At 49.2% G+C, this 25,994-nt stretch overlaps 1 protein-coding gene across 2 annotated transcripts in view; it reads right to left on the reverse strand.

Annotated features, from left to right (window-relative positions):
• BTBD9 (BTB domain containing 9) overlaps window positions 1-25,994 on the reverse strand; it is a 226,423-nt gene that overhangs the window by 68,231 nt on the left and 132,198 nt on the right. For both annotated transcript variants that reach the window (XM_040351810.1, XM_040351811.1), the window contains exons 7-8: window positions 20,124-20,233; window positions 14,009-14,198 (exon numbers count right to left, since the gene is read on the reverse strand). In XM_040351810.1, the coding sequence (XP_040207744.1) occupies window positions 14,009-14,198; window positions 20,124-20,233 (300 nt within the window). The remainder of the gene's footprint in view (window positions 1-14,008; window positions 14,199-20,123; window positions 20,234-25,994) is intronic.

The following is a 25,994-nucleotide window of genomic DNA, read 5'->3' on the forward strand; positions in this document are numbered from 1 at the left end:
CACGGGAGAGCCCGGAGACGCACCGGATGGCGGCGGGAGGGGGGGGGGGATGTCCCCTCCCGCCGCCTATAAGAACGATCTAGCGGTGGAACCGCCGCTATGATCATTCTTACGTTGTGCAGAATCGCCAGCAGAAGAGAAGGATATCTGAATGATGCCTCTAGCTGCAGGAATCATTCAGATATCCACCCGCAAAGCCCAGGACGTCATATGACGTCCACCCGGATCGGTAGAGGTCCTTTGTGGACGTCATATGACAATGGGCCGGGCGGGAAGTGGTTAAAGACCAAGCTGCTAGAAATACATCCCCTCACCGGACACTTTATTAGGCCCCCCCTTGCTAGTCCCGGGTTGGACCCCCTTTGGCCTTCATTCTTGGTGGAATAGATACAAGGTGTTGGAAACGTTCCTCAGAGATTTTGCTCCACAGTGACCTGATAACATCACGTATTTGCTGCAGATTTGTCGGCTGCCCATCCATGATGCCGATCTCCCGTTCCACCACAAAGGGTCTCTATTGGATGAGATATGGTGAGTGTGGAGGCCATTGGAGGACAGGGACCTCATTGTCCAGTGGTGAGATGATTGGAGCTTTGTGACAGAATGGCACGGCTGGGCAAATGGGCATACAGGTACATCCCCATTAATATGCTGCCGTGTGGTCGCGCGCACGCCGGCGAGCTCGTGTGCCCTGTTGCGATCTCCGTGACCGTGTCCGCGGGACCCGCAGACTCGATGACCCGCAATCTTGTCACGGAGCTAAAGAATGGAGAGATGTCAGTGTAAACACAACGGGCTAGATTCAGATAGGTGAGCGGATCTTTAGATCCGCGTAACCTATCTGATTTACGATCCGCCGGCGCAAGTTTTTGAGGCAAGTGCTTTATTCAGAAAGCACTTGCCTCTACAGTTGCGGCGGCGTATCGTAAATCCCCCGGCGGAATTCAAATTCCGCGGCTAGGGGGGCGTGTAGAATTTAAATCAGGCACGTCCCCGCGCCGAACGAACTGCGCATGCGCCGTCCGCTAAATTTCCCAGCGTGCATTGCTCCAAATGACGTCGCTAGGACGTCATTGGTTTCGACGTGAACGTAAATTACGTCCATCCGTATTCGCAAACGACGTAAAAAATTTAAAATTCAACCCGGGAACGACGGCCATACTTAACATAGGATACGCCGCATATAGCAGGGGTAACTATACGCCGGAAAAAGCCGAACGCAAACTATGTAAAAAAAAAAGCGCCGGGCGTATACAAACGGAAGCGCCACCTAGCGGCCAGCGTGAGATTGCAGCCCAAGATCTGATGGTGTAAGTCACTTACACCTGGAGGATCTTAGGGAGATCTATGCGGAACCTGATTCTATGAATCAGCCGCATAGATCCGACCGACGGAACTCAAGAGATACGACGACGTATCAGGAGATACACCGTCGTATCTCTATCTGAATCTGGCCCAACATCTCCCCGTTCTTCCTAGTGACAGGTCACTGATCGTCTGTTCCCTGTCATCGGGAACCGTGATCAGTGACGCGTCACTCGAAGCCACGCCCCCTAACAGTTAAAATCACTCCCTAGGACACACTTAACCCCTTCAGAGCCCCCCACAGGTTATCCCCTTCACTGCCAGCGTAATTTTTACAGTAATCAGTGCATTTTTATAGTACTAATCGCTGTATAAATGACAATGGTCCCAAAATGGTGTCAAAACTGTCCGATGTGTCCGCCATAATGTCGCAGTCACGATAAAAATCGCTGATGGCCGCCATAACTAGTAACAAAAAATAATAATAATAAAAATGCCATAAAGATATCCCCTATTTTAGAGAGCTCCGTGACCACGGCCGCGGGACTCGCGGACCCGATCGCCGCTAGAGTCCCGCGATTGGTCCCCGGAGCTGAAGAACGGGGAGAGCTGTATGTAAACACCGCTTCCCGTTCTTCACAGTGGCGGCGTCATCGATCGTGTGTTCCCTTTTATAGGGAGACACAATCGATGATGTCACACCTACAGCCACACCCCCCTACAGTTGTAAACACACTTCAGGTCACAGGATACGAAGAGAGGAAATGGATAGCCGCACTCCAATAACCAAAAAGGTTGTCTTTTTATTCAAACAAAGAGCAAATACATCACTTCACAAGGTTACAGCAAAGGAACAGGGGAACAGCCGACGCGTTTCGCACTGAGCTAGTGCTTAATCATGGGTCACACATAACCCCATCAGCGCCCCCTTGTGGTTAACTCACACAGCTCCCGGTCCCCGCTCTGTAACGAGCAATCACGGGTGCCCGGCGGCGATCACGCCCTCCAGGGCACGCGCACGGGAGTCAGGGACGAGCAGGGGGTGCACACGCGCCCCTAGTGGCCGCTTAGAGAGCTGACGTTATACTACAGGCTCTCGCGCAGGGGAGCCGACCTGCAGCCGTAGAACTGCGGCGGCTGGTCGGCAAGTAGTTAAAGTTCATGTGCGTGTAAAGGCAGGTGTCCCAATACTTTTGGTAATATAGTACATTGGTGGTGGCGCATGGGGGGGCGCGGTTCTGTTGGCTGTCAGATGGAAGCGATTTGGCGGCACGGCCCCTTGCCAAATCAAAATCAAGAGCTCTCCACTCAACAGGGAGCACAGGTTTTCCTAAGAGCAGTGCTATAGGTCTGACTCAGCAGGGGGCATGCCGGACCTCTGCAGAGAGACCAATGCTTCCCACAGAAAGCAAGGGTCTCATTTGGCAGCACGCTGGCAGGGGAAAGGCTTTTCTACTCAGGCTGTAGCAGCTTCAGAAAGAAAACCTTTGCACACGTTTTAGTTTTCATGTATTTTGCGGATTTAAAATACATTTCCAATGTTTGCCGACAATTAGCCGCCGGTTGTCAGACATTCCAATTCTAATCTAAAGGGGGTTTTAGTTTTGGCTCCACACACCTTGTACAGGTTTGTAGTGATGCAGAAACCTCCGTTAGTAAATTAAATCAATTAGGTACACGAGAGTCCGCCGCTCTCATCCACATTGGCAAGACGCTGACAGCCTGGCACAGGAACAGAGGAACTGTAAAGCGCAGTCACTGCGCAGCACTGCCAAGCAGGAAGCAAGGCATGCGTAGACAATGAGCAAATAATGCTGCCCCCCCCCCCCCCTTGTACGTATTTATTTACCACACAAACGTCTGACGCAGATTAGCCCCATGATGTCGCCTTCCACCTTGTGACTTGCTATAAAAAGAAAAGATACACAGAGGGGGAAAAGAACGATCGTCTCCCCTAACGATTGTGCAAGTTCTGCCCACTTACCGTATTTGCCGGCGTATAAGACGACCCCCTGATCTTCCAGCTAAAATGCTGGTTTTGGGATATACTCACCGTATAAGACGACCCCTCACTGTGCCATTATTACATGCCTCACTGTGCCATTATGCCTGCCTCACTGTGCCATTATGCCTGCCTCACTGTGCCATTATACATGCCTCACTGTGCCAGTATGCCTGCCTCACTGTGCCATTATGCCTGCCTCACTGTGCCAGTATGCCTGCCTCACTGTGCCATTATACATGCCTCACTGTGCCATTATACATGCCTCACTGTGCCATTATACCTACCTCACTGTGCCAGTATGCCTGCCTCACTATGACATTATACATGCCTCACTGTGCCAATATGCCTGCCTCACTGTCATTATACATGCCTCACTGTGCCAATATGCCTGCCTCACTGTCATTATACATGCCTCACTGTGCCAGTATGCCTGCCTCACTGTGCCAGTATGTCTGCCTCACTGTGCCAGTATGCCTGCCTCACTGTGCCAGTATGCCTGCCTCACTGTGCCAATATGCCTGCCTCACTGTGCCATTATACATGCCTCACTGTGCCAGTATGCCTGCCTCACTGTGCCATTATACCTGCCTCACTGTGCCATTATACCTGCCTCACTGTGCCATTATACCTGCCTCACTGTGCCATTATACCTGCCTCACTGTGCCAGTATCCCTACCTCACTGTGCCAGTATGCCTGCCTCGACGATCTTCCTACCTTCTCCGCGCCTCCTCCTCAGGCTGTTCCGTGACAGGCGGAACACTAATTTTCCCAGCAGAGCCTCTGTTCAGTGTTCCACCTATCACGGATGTCCTCTCGTCCGAGGCCGAGGATGATATACTCACCATATAAGACGACCCCTCACTGTGCCATTATACCTGCCTCACTGTGCCAGTATGCCTGCCTCACTGTGCCAGTATGCCTGCCTCGACGATCTTCCTACCTTCTCCTGTTTGCAGAGTTTCTCAGGCTGCGGGCGTCCATTATTCAAAAGCCGCGCCTCCTCCTCAGGCTGTTCCGTGATAGGCGGAACACTAATTTTCCCAGCAGAGCCTCTGTTCAGTGCTCCGCCTATCACGGATGTCCTCTCGTCCGAGGCCGAGGATGAGAAGGCATCCGTGATAGGCGGAACACTGAGCAGAGGCTCTGCTGGGAAAATTAGTGTTCCGCCTATCAAGGAACAGCCTGAGGAGGAGGCGCGGCTTTTGAATAATGGATGGCCGCCGTCTGACAGACAGGTACCCGGCGTATAAGACGACCCCCGACTTTTGGGGCATTATTTTAGATGCAAAAGGTCGTCTTATACGCCGGAAAATACGGTACATAGAAATGAAGGGTCGATCATTTTTATCATCGGTGTATTTTATATGATAGAGACATTGGGCCAGATTCTTAGAAGAGTTACGACGGTATATCTCAGGAAACGCCGTCGTATCTCTGGTTTTGGCCCCGGGTATCTATGCGAGTGATTCCTAGAATCATTTTCGCATAGATACGGCGTAGATCCGACAGGTGTAAGTCACTTACACCGTCGGATCTTAGATGTAATGCGACACTGGACGCTAGGTGGCGTTTACGTTCAGTTCTCATTTGACTATGCAAATGAGCCTGATACGCCGATTCCCGAACGAATTTGCGCCGCGTAGTCATTTACGCTGTTTCTTTAAGCGTAAGGTTACCCCTGCTATATGAGGGGTAACCTTACGCCAGTCCGCCGTATGCCATGTTAAGTATGGCGTCGGGTCAGCGTCGTCTTTTTCCGCCGTTTTACTAAGTCGTCCGCGAATACGACTTTACGTCAATGACGCTCACGTCGGCGTCATTGACGTTTTCCGTCGTGAGCTGGAGCATGCGCACTGGGCTCTTTTTCCGCCCGGCGCATGCGCAGTTCGATCGGCGCGGGGGCGCGCTTAATTTGAATACAAGCCGCCCCCTTTGAATTACGCGGCCATACGCCGGGCCATTTACACTACGCCGCCGCAAATTACGGAGCAAGTGCTTGGAGAATACGGCACTTGCTCCAGTAAGTTGCGGTGGCGTGGTGTAAATAGCTTACACTACGCCAACGCCGAATCTTAGAGAATCTGGCCCAGAATATCAACTAAAAATCCAGAAAAAAAACACAAATGATACAAATGTTATAAAATGGAGTTCCTCTCAAGAACCCGCCCACTGTTTACATCAGAACTGAGGGATCTTGATTGGTGTGGGTATCAGCCTGGAGAAGTGGGCATTCCTAGGCATGCAGACCAACCAAGGTAATGCCCACTCTCCCCAAGGTTGACGCACACCCACCAAGGCATTTACCGTATATATACGAGAGTATAAGCCAAGTTTTTCAGCACATTTTTGTGTGCTGAAAAAGCCCCCCCCCCCCCCTCGGCTTAGTCTCCTGCCTCACTGTGCCCATTTGCAGCCTCACTGTGCCCATTTCCCGGGGCGCTGTGCCCATCTGCAGCCTTATGATCTCCCGGCGCTGTCACATGAGGTCTAGTCGGCGGCCGTCCAGCGTAACAAAGAGACAGAGATTGCCGCTCCAGGCAGGTCTGGTTGGGTGCAAATCTTCTTCTCAGGAACTGAGGCTGCCAGCAATGCACATGGCAATTAAGAACAAAAGATGATCAGGACAGCCGCACTCCAATCCAACGTAACTTTAATGTAAAATAACTGGAAACAGGCACTACAAGTCACAGCAACGGAAACTAGGACAGCTGACGCGTTTCACACTAACTTTAGTGTTTACTCATAGCTCAGCCCGTTTTTTGAGCCAATTGGAGCCTTGGGCTCTAATCATGTTTCCGATAAAATTAAAAACCATACGTCCGAAGCCCTGCATGTAGATTAGGGGCCAGGCACATGGATGGGGGGGGGGGTGTCCCTGCACCCCTAATGGAGCCACCACCACTGGTCACGCCCCTCCAGCCTGTGTCTTAGAATAAGAGGGAGGTGAAGCCTCCATCAACCTACATGTAATATCCTGCCCACATTGTTTCTAGCTGGGGGGGAGAAGGAGGAGGAAGGAGGGAGGAGGAAGAAGAAGGAGGAGGGAAGGAAGGAGGGGAGAAGAAGGAGTAAAGGAAGGAAGGAGGAAGGAAGGAAGGAAGGAGGGAGGGAGGAGGAAGGAAGGAGGAGGGAGGAGAAGGAGGAAGGAGTAAAGGAAGGAAGGAGGGAGAAGGAAGAAGAAGGAGGAGGAGGAGGAGGAGGAGGAGGAGGAGGAGGAGGAGGAGGAGGAGGAACGGAGGTAAGGAAGGAAGGAAGGAAGGGAGGGGGAAAGGAAGGAAGGAAGGAAGGGAGGGGGAAAGGAAGGAAGGAAGGAAGGGAGGGGGAAAGGAAGGAAGGAAGGAAGGAAGGAAGGAAGGGGGAAAGGAAGGAAGGAAGGGAGGGGGAAAGGAAGGAAGGAAGGAAGGAAGGGGGAAAGGAAGGGGAAAGGAAGGAAGGAAGGGGGAAAGGAAGGGGGAAAGGAAGGAAGGGGGAAAGGAAGGAAGGAAGGGAGGGGGAAAGGAAGGAAGGAAGGGAGGGGGAAAGGAAGGAAGGAAGGAAGGGAGGGGGAAAGGAAGGGGGAAAGGAAGGAAGGAAGGGAGGGGGAAAGGAAGGGGGAAAGGAAGGAAGGAAGGGAGGGGGAAAGGAAGGAAGGAAGGAAGGAAGGGAGGGGGAAAGGAAGGAAGGAAGGAAGGGAGAAAGGAAGGAAGGAAGGAAGGAAGGGAGGGGGAAAGGAAGGGGAAAGGAAGGAAGGAAGGAAGGAAGGAAGGGGGAAAGGAAGGGGAAAGGAAGGAAGGAAAGAAGGAAGGGGGAAAGGAAGGAAGGGGAAAGGAAGGAAGGAAGGAAAGAAGGAAGGGGGAAAGGAAGGAAGGGGAAAGGAAGGAAGGAAGGAAGGGGGAAAGGAAGGAAGGAAGGAAGGAAGGAAGGGAGGGGGAAAGAAAGGAAGGAAGGAAGGAAGGAAGGGAGGGGGAAAGGAAGGAAGGAAGGAAGGAAGGGAGGGGGAAAGGAAGGAAGGAAGGAAGGAAGGAAGGAAGGGAGGGAGGGGGAAAGGAAGGAAGGAAGGGAGAAAGGAAGGGAGGGGGAAAGGAAGGGGAAAGGAAGGAAGTAAGGAAGGAAGGAAGGAAGGAAGGGGGAAAGGAAGGGGAAAGGAAGGAAGGAAAGAAGGAAGGGGGAAAGGAAGGGGGAAAGGAAGGTGGAAAGGAAGGAAGGAAGGAAGGAAGGAAGGAAGGAAGGAAGGAAGGAAGTAAGGAAGGAAGGAAGGAAGGGGGAAAGGAAGGAACGAAGGAAGGGAGGGGGAAAGGAAGGAAGGAAGGGAGGGGGGAAGGAAGGAAGGAAGGGAGGGGGAAAGAAAGGAAGGAAGGAAGGGAGGGGGAAAGGAAGGAAGGAAGGAAGGAAGGGAGGGGGAAAGAAAGGAAGGAAGGAAGGGAGGGGGAAAGAAGGAAGGAAGGAAGGGAGGGGAAAGGAAGGAAGGAAGGAAGGAAGGAAGGAAGGAAGGAAGGAAGGGAGGGGGAAAGGAAGAAAGGAAGGAAGGAAGGAAGGGAGGGGGAAAGGAAGAAAGGAAGGAAGGAAGGAAGGGTGGGGGAAAGGAAGGAAGGGGAGGAGGAAGGAAGAGGAGGAAGGAGGAGGAGGAGGAGGAGGAGGAGGAGGAGGAGGAGGAGAAGGGAGGAGGGAGGAAGGAGGAAGGCGGAGGGAGGAGGGAGGAGGGAGGAAAGAGGGAGGAGGGAGGAGGAAGAGGGGAGGGAGGAGGAAGGAGGAAAGAGGGGAGGGAGGAGGGAGGAGGAAGGAGGGGAGGGAGGAGGGAGGAGGAGAGAGGGAGGAGGAGGAGGAAGAGGAGGAGGAAGGAGGAAGAGGAAGAGGAAGAGGAGGAGGAGGAGGAGGAGGAGGAGGAGGAGGAGGAGGAGGAGGAGGAGGAGGAGGAGGGAGTGGGCTGTCATTTACCACTGTGTATACGCCCACATGTGTGATTCCATAGTCACATGGGCTGCTCAGATGTGATAGGGAGGAAATGCTCAGCAGAGAAACTCACTGAAAACTGAGCATGTGCAGAGCTGCAACCACTGCTTTGAAAAATCCCCAACTGCATTGGGGAGATAGAGAGCAGCAGGATCAACTATTTTTTTTTTGAAGAATACAGAAAAGGAATCTCATAGTGACCGAGTATGAACAGCGTGTAATACACCATTTATTGATCGTTTTTTATGATGTGGGTTTGACACTCTACTCCCCGGGAATCTTCAGGGGGCTCGGAGCTCTTAGGGTTTGTATTCCATCCAATAAAACCCGAATCTGTCTGACGACGACGGGACGACACGTACGGGAGGATTGGCGGCTCCTCCAATCTGTCCAATTAATTAGGAATCTTTCCCAGGATGACGGCGGGATGAGGAACAACGCAATGAAGAGGAGCGCGGAGTGAGGGGGTCTATAAACTCTTCCATTAGTTATGACGCCATCCCATCATTTTTTATCTTCACGCGTTTCTGTTCTTAAAAGTTTAATGTTTTTTTAAATGGCATGAAAATGATGTAATTATTTCTGAATTAGCCGGCTGAAGAGCACATTGTGCGGAATTCATCATCTCTATGGCCGGTATGCAGGCGGTGGGGAACGTTGGCGGGATGGGAGAGGAACGTGATCAGATGACGAAACACGTCAGAGTCCAAATCTCCTCAATGCTCCTCATGGGCCGTATTCCAGGAGAATTGTTCAATCTGGGGCGGGGGGGCGGGGGACACGCTCACTTCAACAAAGAGTGCGGCGGGTGTAAAAGCACTTTACTGATCAGGCCTTTTCTAGCACTTTTTGTTTACAAGTTTAAATCCGTTTTTTTTTGCTAAAAAATTACTTGGGACCCCCAAATATTAAACATAATTTTTTTTTTAGCAGACACTAGAGAATAAAATGGCGATTGTTGCAATTTTTTATGTCGTACGATATTTGCGCAGCAGTTTTGCAAACATAGGGGTGGATTCAGGTAGGGGCGCGCACTCTTACGGAGGCGCAGCGTACCGTTTTAACGCTGCGCCTCCGTAAATTACCTGCGCTACGCTTCATTCACGAAGCAGTAGCTCCGTAATTTGCGTGTGCGCTCCCTAAAACTGCCCGGCGTAAGGGCGCGTAATTTAAATGATCCCGTAGGGGGCATGGATCATTTAAATTAGGCGCGTTCCCGCGCCGAACGTAGTGCGCGTGCTCCGTCGGGAAACTTTCCTGACGTGCATTGCGGCAAATGACGTCGCAAGGACGTCATTTGCTTCAACGTGAACCTAAATGGCGTCCAGCTGCCATTCACTTACGCAAACGACGTAATTTTCAAACATCGTGACGCGGGAACGACGGGTATACTTAGCATCGGCTGCCCCTGCTAATAGCAGGAGCAGCCTTACGCGGAACCCGACGAACGCAAACGACGTAAAATGCGTACGGCGGCGTTCGTAGGGTTGTGAATCGGCGTGAGTATGCAATTTGCATACTCTACGCTGAAAACTAACGGAGCGCCACCTAGCGGCCACCGCAAGAATGCAGCCTAAGATACGAAGGCATAAGAGACTTATGCCAGTCATATCTTAGGCTTAAACCGGCGTATCGAGCTTTCTGAATCAGGAGAAGTCGATACGCCGGCGCAACTAAGCAATTGCGCTGCGTAACTATGGATACGCAGACGCAATTGCTTACTGAATCCACCCCAGAATTTTTTGGGCACAAAATACACTTAAATAAAATAAAATATAAAATAGCTACCCCAATTTGTTGTATAACGTGAAAGATGATGTTACACCGAGTAAACAGATACCCAACATGTCATACTTTAACCACATGCCGACCAACCGCCGTCGTTCTACAGTGGGAGGTCGGCGCGATCCCACGAACCGCCGTAGCTGTACGTCGGTCCCTTAAAGCGGGATAGCAGGTGCGCGTGCCCGCTGCATCGCGGGGGTGCCGATGCTCGTGACCGGCAGCCGCCATGATAACCGCCGGCCGCAAGCGATCGTGGGCACGAGAGGCAGAACAGGAATGCGTGTGTGTGTGTAAACACACACACGTCCCTGTTCTGAGAGGAGAGACAGATCGTGAGTTCCCAATAGCTAGGAACCACGATCTGTCATTTCCTCTAGGTCAGTCCCCTCCCCCTACACTTAGAACACACATAGGGAACACAATTAACCCCTTGATCGCCCCCTTTTTTTTTTTAAGATATTTTTATTAGGTTTAAGACAAACCAACAAACAGAAAAAAAAAAAAAAAAACACCAGACAACCTGGTCATAAACGTTAGGCAATACACTCAACGCCCCCTAGTGTTAACCCCTTTCCCTGCCAGTGACATTTTGACAGGAATCAATGCATTTTTATAACACTGACCGCTGTATAAATGCCAATGGTCCCAAAAAATGTGTCAACTGTCCGATCTGTCCGCCATAATGTCGCAGTCCCGGTCACCGCCAAAATATAATAAAAATGCTATAAATTTATTCCCCATTTTGTAGATGCTATAACTTTTGCGCAAACCAATTAATATATGTTTATTGGGATTTTTATTACCAAAAATATGTAGAATATATATTGGCCTAAACAGAAAAAAATAAATAATCCCTTTTAAAAAATAAAAATAAAAAAAGGATATTTTTTTCCCCCAAAATTTTCGCTCTATTTTTGTTTAGAACGCAAAAAATAAAAACCGCAGAGGTGATCAAATACCACCAAAAGAAAAGCTCTATTTGTGGGAAAAAAAGGACGTCAATTTTGATTGGGTACAACGTCGCACGACCGTGCAATTGTCAGTTAAAGCGTTGCAGCGCCGAATCGCAAAAAACTGGCCCGGTCATTGGGTAGCCAATTCTTCCGGGGCTGGAGTGGTTAAAATTGCGCACACTCGTGGAATGGTGACCAACTACGGTACTTAATCTCCATAGGCGATGCTTTAAATGCCTTTACATGTTACCAATTTAGAGGTACAGAGGAGGTTTAGCACTAGAATTATCGCTCTAGTGATCGCGGCGATATCTCATATGTGTGGTTCGAATACTGTTTACATATGCGTTTTTATGTTTTTTTTTTATTTACGCAACAGTTTTGCAAATGCATATTTTTTTTATTTTTTTAGGGAAAAATACACTTTAATATATATATATATATATATATATATATATATATATATATATATATATATATATATATATATATAAAAAATGGCTACCCCAATTTTGAAAGATGATGTTACGCCGAGTAAATAGATACCCAACATGTCATACTTTAAAATTGCACACATTCGTGGAATGGCACCAACTACGATACTTAAAAATCTCCATAGGAGATGCTTTAAATGCCTTTACAGGTTACCAGTTTAACAACTGTGGCAAAACCTCACATGTGTAGTTTGAATACTGTTTACAGATGCGTGCGCGACTTGCGTATGCGTGCGAGCACAGAGGGATAGGGGCGCTTTAAAAAATATATATATATATCTTTATTTAACTTTTTTTCTTTTACACTGTCCCTTTATTATTTTTTTATTATCACTTTTATTCCTATTACAGGGAATGTAAACCTCCCTAGCCAGATTCAGTAAGACTTACGACGGCGTATCAGTAGATACGCCGTCGTAAGTCCGAATCTGTGCCGTCGTATCTTTAAGCGTATTCTCAAACTGAGATACGCCTAAATTTTGCGTCGTATCTTAGCTGCATATTTACGCTGGCCGCTAGGGGCGTGTATGTGGATTTGCAAATGAGCAAGATACGCCTATTCACGAACGTACTTGCGCCCCCAAAAACGCAGTTTACGTAAGGCGTTTTTCAGGCGTAAAGATAAACCACCAAAAAGTTGGCGCAGCCAATGTTAAGTATGGACGTCGGCACACTTGTCGAATTTCACGTCGTTTGCGTAGGTCGGACGTGAATGGGGCTGGGCGTAGGTTACGTTCACGTCGAAAGGATTATGTATTTGCGACGTGATTTTGAGCATGCGCACTGGGATACGTCCACGGACGGCGCATGCGCCGTTCGTTAGGCGCGTCATTTACGTGGGGTCACGATTCATTAACATACAACACGCCCACTACCAGCCTACTTTGGATTAGGCCGGCCCATTTACACTACCCCGCTGTAACTTAGGACGCAAGTTCTTTGTGAATACGGTACCTGCCTCTCTAAGTTACGGCGGCGTAGTGTATCTGAGATACGCTACGCGCGCACAAACTTAAGCCAGTCTTACTGAATCTGGCTACCCTTCTAATAGAAATAAGGATAACAGGTCCTCTTTATGGAGAGATCTGGGGTTCAAAAAGGACCCCAATTCTCCTTTTTTCCTTTCCTTTAAAAGCAAAAGATAAAAAATAAACATTCTTGATCTTTCGTATACATTTTTTTTTCTTCCAGCCTGGACCGGAAGTGACGTCATGACAACGCTCCGGTCTTCCAAGGCCATAGAGTCGATCAAAGAACATTAACTTTTTGGAGGCAGACGGCTGCGTCGTCGGATGGTTTCTTGGGGGCAAACTGGCAGAAACGGCAAGCCCAAGAAACACATTTGTGTCTCTGCCCCTCCCACAATGGGAAGATTTCTCTGCTGTAATACAAGCCCCTTCCATGCCCCTCCCACAATGGACAGATTTCCCAGCAGTAATTTGAGTCCCTTCCATGCCCCTCCCACATGGGAAGATTTCCCTGCAGTAATACGAGTCACTTCCATGCCCCTCCCACAATGGGAAGATTTCCCTGCAGAAATACGAGTCCCTTCCATGCCCCTCCTACAATGGGAAGATTTCCCTGCAGTAATACGAGTCACTTTCATGCCCCTCCCACAATGGGAAGATTTCCCTGCAGTAATACGAGTCACTTCCATGCCCCTCCCACAATGGGAAGATTTCCCTGCAGTAATACGAGTCACTTCCATGCCCCTCCCACAATGGGAAGATTTTCCTGCAGTAATATGAGCCCTTTTCATGCCCCTCCCACAATGGGAAGATTTCCCTGCAGTAATACGAGTCCCTTTCATGCCCCTCCCACAATGGGAAGATTTCAATGCAGAAATACGAGTCACTTCCATGCCCCTCCCACAATGGGAAGATTTCACTGCAGTAATACGAGTCACTTCCATGCCCCTCCCACAATGGGAAGATTTCCCTGCAGTAATACGAGTCCCTTCCATGCCCCTCCCACAATGGGAAGATTTCTCTGCTGTAATACAAGTCCCTTCCATGCCCCTCCCACAATGGGAAGATTTCCCTGCAGTAATACGAGTCCCTACCATGCCCCTCCCACAATGGGAAGATTTCTCTGCTGTAATACAAGTCCCTTCCATGCCCCTCCCACAATGGGAAGATTTCCCTGCAGTAATACGAGTCACTTCCATGTCCCTCCCACAATGGGAAGATTTCACTGCAGTAATACGAGTCACTTCCATGCCCCTCCCACAATGGGAAGATTTCCCTGCAGTAATACAAGTCCCTTCCATGCCCCTCCCACAATGGGAAGATTTCCCTGCAGTAATACGAGTCCCTTCCATGCCCCTCCCACAATGGGAAGATTTCCCTGCAGTAATTTGAGTCCCTTTCATGCCCCTCCCACAATGCTGATCTCAGCAATTTGAAGACACCAATTCCTATTCTCCACGAATTTCATTCAATTTGCTGTTCAATAGGATTTCATTAGGAGTCTTATAAATTAGAAGATACACTGACGACATTTAGCAAGAACCCAAAAGCGTTGAATCATCTCCTACCTGATAGAGCCAATCATATACGGCTGTGCCAGCTGGACCACAATGGCACCACTGCCAAGCTGGTGGCAGGTGTAACCCGAGTCCCAGTCGTAATTCTTGGTGTCTCCGTTTAGCAGGGCGTTGCGGCTCCGACTCACACCTTCAATCACGCTGGCCGATTCGGTGATGGTGGCCACGTTTTCTGTGGGCACTAAAGAGTCAAAAAAGAGAATTAATGGAGGAGAAACTTTGAGACATTCAGTGTGATGGTTGCGGAGTCAAACACAGTCAGACAAAATAAAGGTGTGTTGAGCTACAGTGATTAATATAAAAAATACTGAAAAAAATTATAAATAAAAACTGCAGACGTAGTACAGGAGATGGTCAGAGACTGCAGACGTAGTACAGGAGATGGTCAGAGACTGCAGACATAGTACAGGAGATGGTCAGAGACTGCAGACGTAGTACAGGAGATGGCCAGAGACTGAAGACGTAGTACAGGAGATGGCCAGAGACTGAAGACGTAGTACAGGAGATGGCCAGAGACTGAAGACGTAGTACAGGAGATGGCCAGAGACTGCAGACGTAGTACAGGAGATGGCCAGAGACTGAAGACGTAGTACAGGAGATGGCCAGAGACTGCAGACATAGTACAGGAGATGGTCAGAGACTGCAGACGTAGTACAGGAGATGGTCAGAGATTGCATACATGTGGGGGTGACAGAGAGACAGAGGAGGGTGAGAAAGACGGGGTGAGAGAGGGGGGGTCAGAGAGAGAGGGGGGTGAGAGAGGGGGGGAGAGGGGGAGAGAGAGAGAGAGAGAGAGAGAGAGAGAGAGAGAGAGACAGCTGGCAAGACCTATTTTCAATCTTGGCAAGGACAGGAGGTGCTCCGTTCCCTGGCTGCTTGCAATTCATGCCCGTCCTTGTTCTGTGAACCTCTGGTCAGTCTGTCCTCCAGGCCTGGGAGCAGTGAAGGGGTTTAAGGAGTCCAGGGATTCCAGGCTCAGGGAGGCACCAGAGACGCTCTGCCTGGCGTCTTGCTGCCCTCTTTTCCTGTGGCCTCCGTCTCCTGGGCCGCTCGCACTATGTAGACCGAGTGAGGTCATCCTGCCCACCCCTTGAGGCCTTCACTGTCCCGCTCCTCGCACCAGCTGTCACCCCGATAAACTGTGTACAGGGCTGGTGCTTGGATAAGGACCGAGTGGGGAACCCCGATCCCGGGGGGGGGGGGCACTTGCCCCTACCTGTGGATGCCCATGGACAAGGTTATCCAATCCCTTCACCAAGTGAACACAGCACCACCACCACCACCACCACAATAGGTTGGACCTCTTACCAGAGAGCCTGGAGCCTTTTTTTTACGAAAGGTCAAACAGGCTTGATGAATATGTCCCGGTAGGGGTCATCAGCAGGGGATATACAAAGGAACCACATCAGTAACAGCTCCAGAGGATCCAGGGGACGCCACCCAAAACGATGATCGTGTAGTCAGATCCAAATAAAACATAAAAACGCTGGATAGTGCAAAACCCCCTAAAAGGTTGCATTTAATATAAAGTAATGCACTTACACGTAGCCATAGTAAAAACAGCATTGCATGGAAAAAAAGGGAAGGCGGCCGCCACAGAACATCCAAACATGTAAAAAGTGCGATAACAAGAATATACAGCTCAGCCCGACTGGTTTCGTCAACAAAAGGACTTCTTCTGGGGCGTTTTGGTGTCTGTGGGAATTCGTGCCCATTTTTAAGGTCGGGTACAGATGTTGGATGAGAAGACCTGGCCGGCCATCGGTGTTCCAATGAATTCCAAAGGTGTTCAGTAGGGTTGAGGTCAGGGCTCTGTGCAGGACACTTGAGTTCCTCCACATCAAACTGGTCAAACCATGTCTTTATGGAGCTGGGTTTGTACACAGGGGCACAGTCATGCCCCTGAAAAGGGTCTTCACCAACCTGTTACCACAAGGTTGGAAGACACAATTGTCTACACTGTCTTTGTATAGTGTAGTATCAACTGTACCCATCAGTTAAAACCATGGGCATTAATATGGAGTTGGCCCCTCCATCCATGGCCATTTATATGTAGCTCACCCCCTTTGTGGCTATACTATCCTCAGATGTTTAGGAAAGGCTTTCCACTGGGTTTTAGAGGGTGCTTGTGGGAATTTGTGCCCATTTGTGAGGTCAGGAACTGATGTTGGGGCAGAAGATCTGGCTAGCATCAGAGTTACAATTCATCCAAAAGGGTGTTCAGTAGAGTTGAGGTCCAGGAGGCGCCTGGTAGGGTTGAGGTCCAGGAGGCGCCTGGTAGGGTTGAGGTCCAGGAGGCGCCTGGTAGGGTTGAGGTCCAGGAGGCGCCTGGTAGGGTTGAGGTCCAGGAGGCGTCTGGTAGGGTTGAGGTCCAGGAGGCGTCTGGTAGGGTTGAGGTCCAGGAGGCGTCTGGTAGGGTTGAGGTCCAGGAGGCGTCTGGTAGGGTTGAGGTCCAGGAGGCGTCTGGTAGGGTTGAGGTCCAGGAGGCGTCTGGTAGGGTTGAGGTCCAGGAGGCGTCTTGTAGGGTTGAGGTCCAGGAGGCGTCTGGTAGGGTTGAGGTCCAGGAGGCGCCTGGTAGGGTTGAGGTCCAGGAGGCGCCTGGTAGGGTTGAGGTCCAGGAGGCGCCTGGTAGGGTTGAGGTCCAGGAGGCGCCTGGTAGGGTTGAGGTCCAGGAGGCGCCTGGTAGGGTTGAGGTCCAGGAGGCGCCTGGTAGGGTTGAGGTCCAGGAGGCGTCTGGTAGGGTAGGGTTGAGGTCCAGAGGCGTCTGGTAGGGTAGGATTGAGGTCCAGAGGCGTTTGGTAGGCTTGTGGTCAGGACTTTTTACACTCAAGTTCCTCCACACCCAACTGTTCAAACCATGTCTTTATGGAGCTGGCTTTGTACACAGGTTGGAAACGATTGTCTTTAAAATAAAACGTTTTTTTTTTTTAAATTTTGAAAGATGTCGTATTAAACAGCAACAACCTATTCACTTTATGTTGGTAAAGCTGCTTCAGGTAAAGGAGGAGTTTTATAAGAGCATTTATCCTCCCAATGGCCAATAAGAACAGCCAGCGTCATCCCAATCCATGGTGTGCTGAAGGTCGGCACCGTGCTACACGCCAAGCTCTCCCTGGCTCTTTGTAAGTGGCAAGTTAACAAATGGTTATAATTGCAGCTCAAACTCCAATTCTCATTCTGCCTTGAGGGGTCCGATCCACGTGCCGCTCCAATCCCGAATTCCCATCCCGTCTTTCATGACTGCATAATAAATTTATTAAAAACACCATCTGGAAGGGACGGCGCTGCCGGCCGTTGTCACCCTTAGGAGTTCCTATCCTCTGTTCCTGTCACTTTGTTTACAGGAACATGTTGCCAAACATCGCAATATCCTTGGAATTCCGAGTCTCCTTCTGCAGAAATAAATGCAGTTTAAAGAGAACCAGTCAGTTTATCACGTATCTGATCTTGGGGGGAGATAGGACCAAGTGCAGACTTTATAATGGTGGAAAAAAAGTAAAAATAAATAAATATAGGAGCACTAAGCTTGTATAGATCAACACACAAACTTTTTTTAAACCCACCTTTATTAGGTGCTAGGAATCTGGTTGGAAAATTGGTCGTCTATGTATCCACGACCCGGCATTGGGTAAATTTAGCACTGCCGACCCACTGTTTAAAGACGCACCCCAGGTGTTAAAGACCATTGGCTGGAGTCCAGTGCGGTCTTCCCAAAGCCGGTTCTTCTCTCTACGAGTTACTTGTGCTGCCATGTTGGATATGGGAGTCATCTGTGGCTTCCTGAGCAACCTCTCTGGTTTCTATGGTAGCAAGCCCTTATAGAAAGCCAAATCAGGGTTCCCCAGGGTATGGAATCAATGCCCCAGCCTGCTTCTTTACAAGGGCCCCCGATCTAGGGGGCTGAACCTACAGGAAAGTGAAACCAAGAGGCCAGCCCCCAGGCACGTCTGACTGACAATGTGGATAAAATTTGTGTGTTCATAGTACAGATGGTCTTCTATTTATCCATGCCATTTATGAAGGGCATTGGGAAAATATAACACTGCCAACTGTTTAAAGACGCGCCCCAAGTGTTAAAGACCATGGGGCAGATCCACAAACAATTGCATGGGCGCAGCGTATGTGAGATACACTACACCACTGTAACTTGCTGTTCCCAGCTTCGAATCCTCAAAGAATTTGCACCGTAAGTTACGGCGGCGTAGTGCATCTCTCGCGGCATAATGGAAGTCCAGTGCGGTCTTCCCAAAGCTGGTCCTTCTCTTTTACTGGCGCTGCCATCTTGGATACGGGAGTCAACTGTGGCAACTGTACCTGAGGAACCTCTCTGGTTTCTATGGTAGCCTGCTACTTTACCAGGGCCCCTGATGGTGGGGATTGAACCTACAGCAAAGTGAAACCAGGTCGCCATCCCCCAGGCTTGCCCGGCTGACAATGTAGAGACCACTGATGTGTTCAGAGTACAGATGGAAGGGGACTACGGGAAACGAGCTGAAATCAGGCCTGGCATGAGGCAAGCCAAAATGGTAGACAAAGCCAGGTAGGAAGACACAGAATACAAGTAATACAAGGAAAACCAGGAGCTCAAAAAAACTAGGAAGTTGCTCAGGCAACCCAAGCTGCACTGAGCACGTCTATCTATATACTGTATAGGGAAGCAGACTGGGAGGCAGGCCAGGAAGTGAGAGAAGAGAAAAGGATATAAATTCACAGTAGAGCAGGCAACACACATAGGTGAACACAGAAGCCAGCACACATGTGAACCACTGCTAGGAGGTAAGATTTTTTACAAACCGAAAACTTGCAGGCTAGACCGTGAGGACCACAGTCCCCCCCCCCCACATTTGCACAAACTCATACAGGGTTTTGTGAATGGTCCTGCAGCCTCCTGGGACATGTGACCTGTCCCAGGAGGCTGTGGGGCAAGGAACGTCATCCTCGCCTAGGCGGCGATTGTGGATGTAGGAGTGATAAGCCTTTATACTTGCTCACCCCCACCCCAAAAAAAAATGCAACTCAGCTACAGACTGGAGTTAGAGCAAGGAGTGAAACCAGCGAAGTCCCACTTTCAAGAAACATATGCAAGACAAAAAAAAGAAAAGTGCATTCGATTTAACAAGTAATATAATAGGAATCTCTGAGAAGGAGGAAAGGAGGGAGGAAGGGGAGAAGGAGGATGGAGAAGGAGGATGGAGAAGGAGGATGGAGAAGGAGGATGGAGAAGGAGGATGGACTGCACTGAGCACAGGAGCCCACCCCCCGCCGACTGCTCTGAGCACAGGAGCCCTCACTGGCCGACTGCACTGAGCACAGGAGCCGCCCCGGCCGGCAGCACGGAGCACAGGAGCCGCCCCGGCCGGCAGCACGGAGCACAGGAGCCGCCCCGGCCGGCAGCACGGAGCACAGGAGCTGCCCCGGCCGGCAGCACGGAGCACAGGAGCCGCCCCGGCCGGCAGCACGGAGCACAGGAGCCGCCCCGGCCGGCAGCACGGAGCACAGGAGCCGCCCCGGCCGGCAGCACGGAGCACAGGAGCCGCCCCGGCCGGCAGCACGGAGCACAGGAGCCGCCCTGGCCGGCAGCACCGAGCACAGGAGCCGCCCCGGCCGGCAGCACGAAGCACAGGAGCCGCCCCGGCCGGCAGCACAGGAGCCGCCCCGGCCGGCAGCACGGAGCACAGGAGCCGCCCTGGCCGGCAGCACGGAGCACAGGACCCGCCCCGGCCGGCAGCATGGAGCACAGGAGCCGCCCCGGCCGGCAGCACGGAGCACAGGAGCCGCCCCGGCCGGCAGCAGGTCTCAGAAAGAACTAAACAGGACACACAGGATTGGCCAAATGCTGCAGTAGTTTTTGCCTTTAGTAAATCAACCCCAATGTATCCAAGATAGTTCAAGTACAAATAATGAGATTAAATATATAAATGTGTATGTTTAAGAAAATGCACGTCTCTACAAAAGCCATGGAGACTGTTGCCATCACAACTAATGAACTCCTTTCAGTCATCTCTTTTGGGACCCATGGATCGTTTCTGAAATTCCAGCAATGGGTGCTAAAACTATACAGATCTGATCACAGAAGAACAGGGGCAGGAATAGTCGTGCCTCTTACCCATCAGGCCTCTCTCCAGGGTGAAGGTTTTATGGGTGAACATACATTCAAAGGCCACCAGATGGAAGACCTTGTTGACCGTGTTGTGAGTCCCCACAATCCTGATGTACCTGAAAGACATAAAAAAAAAAAACGACGAGGTCAGGATCACATCGCCCCAGGGTGTACAGCCTATTTAAGATCAGCAATACAAACTCAATATGGCACATTCTAGGTAACTGGCCATCAACTGTAATCAAATATTGAGGTTTTAAATTTTGGTTGCATAGAACTAAAGCGGATTTCCACACAATTTTTCAACTTTACATTTTAGCAATCCAAACATTGTCCAATGGATTTTTTTTTTCCTAAGGGTTACATGTGTAGGAGAGTTTTCAGTGGCTTTTCCGGTCTCTGTTACCTGCGGATATGGCCGTCATATCTGGCGGCGCACAGTCTGAGAGCCATGTGTCCTTAATTCCCGGGAGTCAGTGTGGATGGCCGCCACTCGTTCTTGCAATATTGCGAAACCGGAAGTGACGCGATGTCGTCAGTTTATCTTCGCTGCCATCACAATGGGACGGGCACTTCTGACGACGCCACCCGTTGTGATGGCAACGTCGAAAGTTTACGGCGCTGCGCTGTATATACTGCGCATGCGCAAGAACAGGCGCCGCATGCTGGTCACTCAGCAGCACCGTATCCCGGAACTGTATGCCCACAAGCAAGATGAAAACGGCCAGGAACAAATTTTATAACTTCATTCTTTATATGAAACCGGACGGACATCGGGGGATGAATTTAACAAAAAGTAGTGAGTGTTGAATTGCAAGGTTATAAACTTATGAATGGTTAAAAAAAAAAAAAAAAAAATATTCATTGTCTTTGGAACTCCACTTTAAGGTCAATGGGGTAGATTCAGGTAGGGGCGCGCAAAACTGCGTTGGCGTAACATAAGAAATTTACGTTACGCCTCCGCACGTTTTACTGGCAAGTGCTTGATTCACAAAGCACTTGCCGGTAAAGTTGCGGAGGCGTAGCGTAAAAGGGGCCGGCGTAAGCGCGCGTAGTTTAAATGATCCCATAGGGGGCGTGAATCATTTAAATTAGGCGCGCTCCCGCGCCGAGTGAACAGCGCATGCTCCGTCGGGAAACTTTCCCGACGTGCATTGCGGCAAATGACGTCGCAAGGACGTCATTTGCTTCTAAGTGAACGTGAATGGCGTCCAGTGCCATTCACGAATCACTTACGTAAACGACGTGAAATTTAAATTTCACGAGCGGGAAGGGCGGCTATACTTTAGCATTGGCTGCCCCTGCTATAGCAGGAGCAACCTTGCGCTAAAGTCGCCGTACGGAAACTCCGTACCTTGCGTGCGCAGGGCCCGCGCAACTTTTGTGAATCGGTGGTAGTATGCAATTTGCATACTATACGCCGATCACAATGGCCGCGCCCCCTAGCGGACAACGCAAGAATGCAGCCTGAGATATGAAGGCATAAGGAGGCTTATGCCTGTCATATCCTAGGCTGCAGTCCGCGTAGCGATGTTCCTGAATCAGGGGCATTCGCTACGCGAGAGCAAAACAGCTATTGCGCCGCGCAACCTATGGTTGCGCGGGCGCAATAGCTTCTTGAATCTGGGCCATTGTCTTTGGAACTCCGCTTTAAGGTCAATGTGTTGTATACGATTGAAAACGTGAGCTGGAAGTGGGAGCGGGCGCATGGTCTTCCCCTCCCCCTAAAAGGTGCCAAATGTGGCAGACAAGCAGAGCTTCCACTTTTGGGTGGAGCTCCGCTTTAAAGTACTCTTCCGACTGAACCCCAGAGTGATTGTTGAATCAAACAAAAAAATTGAAACAATTCTGACTCTTAAGGCAACAGTTTATATTACGGCTTTGTATCCCCAGAACAACTCAAACTCAGTGAAGCAGGGAGAGAGTTCTACGGGCACACAACGCGTTTCGCACGCTGTAGTAAGCCCAGAGGATGCTTGGCATGTCCTTCTTACCGGATACCAGCCACAGGTTATTTGCAATAATTGTTTTAAGCCGAGGCCCGGAGTTCTCTGCCATATTACAGCAGCCTGGCAGAAAGGCAGCCGACTAGCCCGAGGAAAGGTGAGCCCAGCCAACTGTACAAGTCCCCGCTCCAAATTGTACTACATGTCCGAGTAAATATTTATATTACTATACACCCTCTCTGGTTTAACTTAAAAAATGAAACAAAAATATTATATTTATTTTAGGTAGTTATATAGCGCCTTCGATTTACGCAGCACTTTACATAGACATTGTAACGGTCACCACCGTTTACGACCTTCCATCAACTACGACAGCTCATCTGACACACAGACAAACCAGCAGGCATCCCACTTCCCAGAAGAACGAGACTTGCTCCGTGTTACATAGTTACATAGTTAGTCAGGTTGAAAAAAGACACAAGTCCATCCAGTTCAACCACAAAAAATAAAAAAACAAAATAAAAAACACAGTACAATCCCATACACCCAACTCCATACCCACAGTTGATCCAGAGGAAGGCAAAAAACCCCAGCAGAGCATGAGATCCAATTTGCTACAGCAGGGGAAAAAATTCCTTCCTGATCCCCCGAGAGGCAATCGGATTTACCCTGGATCAACTTTACCTATAAATGTTAGTACTCAGTATATTCTGTACATTTAGGAAAGAATCCAGGCCTTTCTTAAAGCAATCTACTGAGCTGGCCAGAACCACCTCTGGAGGGAGTCTGTTCCACATTTTCACAGCTCTTACTGTGAAGAAACCTTTCCGTATTTGGAGGTGAAATCTCTTTTCCTCTAGACGTAAAGAGTGCCCCCTTGTCCTCAGTGTTGACCGTAAAGTGAATAACTCAACACCAAGTACACTGTATGGACCTCTTATATATTTGTACATGGTGATCATATCCCCCCCTTATTCTCCTCTTCTCAAGAGAGAATAAATTCAGTTCCTCTAATCTTTCCTCATAGCTGAGCTCCTCCATGCCTCTTATCAGTTTGGTTGCCCTTCTCTGCACTTTCTCCAGTTCTCCGATGTCCTTTTTGAGAACTGGTGCCCAAAACTGAACTGCATATTCCAGATGAGGTCTTACTAATGATTTGTACAGGGGGGCAAAATTATATCTCACTCTCTGGAGTCCATACCTCTCTTATACAAGAAAGGACTTTGCTCGCTTTGGAAACCGCAGCTTGGCATTGCATGTCATTATTGAGCTTATGATCAACTAAAACCCCCAGATCCTTCTCCACTACAGACCCCCCCAGTTGTACTCCCCCTAGTATGTATGATGGTTTCAAATTGAAGACAACTTTAATGGTTCACTCTCAGCTTTTATACAGTTTTCAAGGCACAGGAACAATTAAACTCTCCACCCACACCCTGGGAGGGCTTTAATACAACTTCAGATGGCTAATTGCTAAACCTCTAGACATGTTGGCGCCGGCCTATAATTATCATGATCTAATCACTGCACATTCCTTCATTAACAGAACTCAAACAAAACACCATCACACAATGATCTCTTCTCAATCCACATCCCTAGACAGACGTTCTTTCTCCGCATACAGCTTGGCAAGTTCCATTCCACATCTTATATCAATAGAATTCACACAAAGCAGCATCACACAATGAGAGGTCTTTCAGAAGCAGACTCAATAAGCATGTCACTAGCCAGGGCTAATCATAGAAATGAGTCACTATTGACTGGTTGGGTCACAATTAACCAACAACTTGCAATATCTCAAGATCCTGCAATATCTCAAGATCCTGCATCAGTGATGTCCCCTGTCCTGTAATTTAGGATATAATTTCTCAGTCACCCTATGGCCCTATCGGACATAAGGTGACCCTAGACATTAGACTCCTTGGTGACGCCGGTACAGGAGTACCCCTCATCCTTACAAAGTCTCTGTTTGTCCCAGTCATTCCGTTACAGACATATTGTACATTCACATCAGTCCCCGCCCCCAAGGAGCTTGCATTCTAAGGTCCCCAACTCACATTCATACATACACATACTAGGGCCAACGTAGAAAGAGCCAATTAACCCACCAGCATGTCTTTGGAGGGTGGGAGGAAACCCAGGCAAGGCACAGGGAGAACATGCAAACGCCATGCAGGTAGTGCCGTGGTTGGGATTCGAACAGACGACCCTAATGCTGCTAGGCAGAAGTGCTAACCACTTTGCTACTGTGCTGCCTATATATACTGTATATATTGCAACTTACCAATCCTTAAAGAGGGACTGCAGTCTGCTCACATAATTTGAAATAAAAACATCTTTGCCATTCTGAAGCTTCCCTCCAACCACTTTGCATATTATATATATATCTATATATCTATATATCTCTATATCTATATATATATATATACACAAACGGTGGCCCTCATTCAGATAGGAGATACGATGGCGTATCTCCTGATACGCCGTCGTATCTCTAAGGCCGGTCGTATCTATGCGGCTGATTCATAGAATCAGGTTACGCATAGATATGCCTAAGATCCGACAGGTGTAAGTGACTTACACCGTCGGATCTTAGGCTGCAATTCCAGGCCGGCCGCCAGGTGGCGCTTCCGTGTCTTTTACGCGTCAAATATGCTAATGAGCATTTACGCCGATTCAGAAACGCCCACCCATAGCTTTTTTTTTTTTTTAACGTCGCTTGCGTTCGGCTTTTTCCGGCGTATAGTTACCCCTGCTATGTGAGGCGTATCCTATGTTAAGTATGGCCGTCGTTCCCGCGCCGAGTTTTGAATTTTTACGTCGTTTGCGTAAGTCGTTCGCGGATACGGATGGACGTAATTTACCCTCACGCCGAAACCAATGACGTCCTAGCGACGTCATTGGGAGCAATGCACGCCGGGAAAATTCGCGGACGGCGCATGCGCAGTTAAATCGGAGCGGGGACGCGCCTGATTTAAATACTACACTCCCCCTAGCCGCGGAATTTGAATTCCGCCGGGGGATTTACGATATGCCGCCGCAAGTTTTAAGGGAAAGTGCTTTCTGAATACAGCACTTGCCTCAAAAAATTGCGGCGGCTTAACGTAAATCAGATAGGTTAGCGGATCTAAAGATCCGCTAACCTATCTGAATCTACCCCTGTGATTCTGTACTTGCCAAATATGCTGCAGAAATCTCCCTTCACCGAGTCTGGATGCAGCCATTTTAACTGTGGGCAGCTGAAGCTGCTGCCTGTTCACTTCCTGGATTTACACAGACACACCTTCAGTTCTGCAGCTGTCGCTGGATCTCTTATGACTCACCTGACCTTCCTGGCAATTTCTCAGGACAGTGAAAGAGAGAGAGCTGTGCATGATGTCATAAGCCTAGGCTAATATCCAGACAAGAAACAGGAAGTGGGCTGTATAAGGAATTTACTGGCAGAAAAAAAATATTTTACTATCCAAAGTTACAAAAAAACAACAAGGGCAGAAGATTTAATAGATGTAAAGATGAAAAAATTACTGAAGTTCCATTTAAATGTGGTGGCTGCATTCGTTTTCTTTTTCCTAATAATTTTAGTTCGAAATTCTTTCCATCTTTGGCCAGCTTTAGGCGATTTAACACGCAGCAATACCCAATAGGCCCCTTACTGTGCCTGTATATATTATATCAGGATTTTTTTGAAGAATGCAGACAGAAAAGTGGTTAAGGTTCTAAAAAGGTATTAATATATCGGCTCATCTCCATTCATCTCCAACGAGCGGATAACGCTCGGAGTACACAATGGCGCGACACTGAGAAGAGAATCATAATATGACAATTTAAAACTCTGAGTGATTAGTATGACCGGCGGACGACGGCGGAGAATCTCACCGTGTTCCTCTAATGAAAGTCAATATTTTTATTCGGTGTCAATCAAACCGCTCAA

The sequence above is a fragment of the Rana temporaria genome, chromosome 4 (assembly GCF_905171775.1).
Source record: "Rana temporaria chromosome 4, aRanTem1.1, whole genome shotgun sequence".
Lineage (NCBI taxonomy): Eukaryota > Metazoa > Chordata > Amphibia > Anura > Ranidae > Rana > Rana temporaria.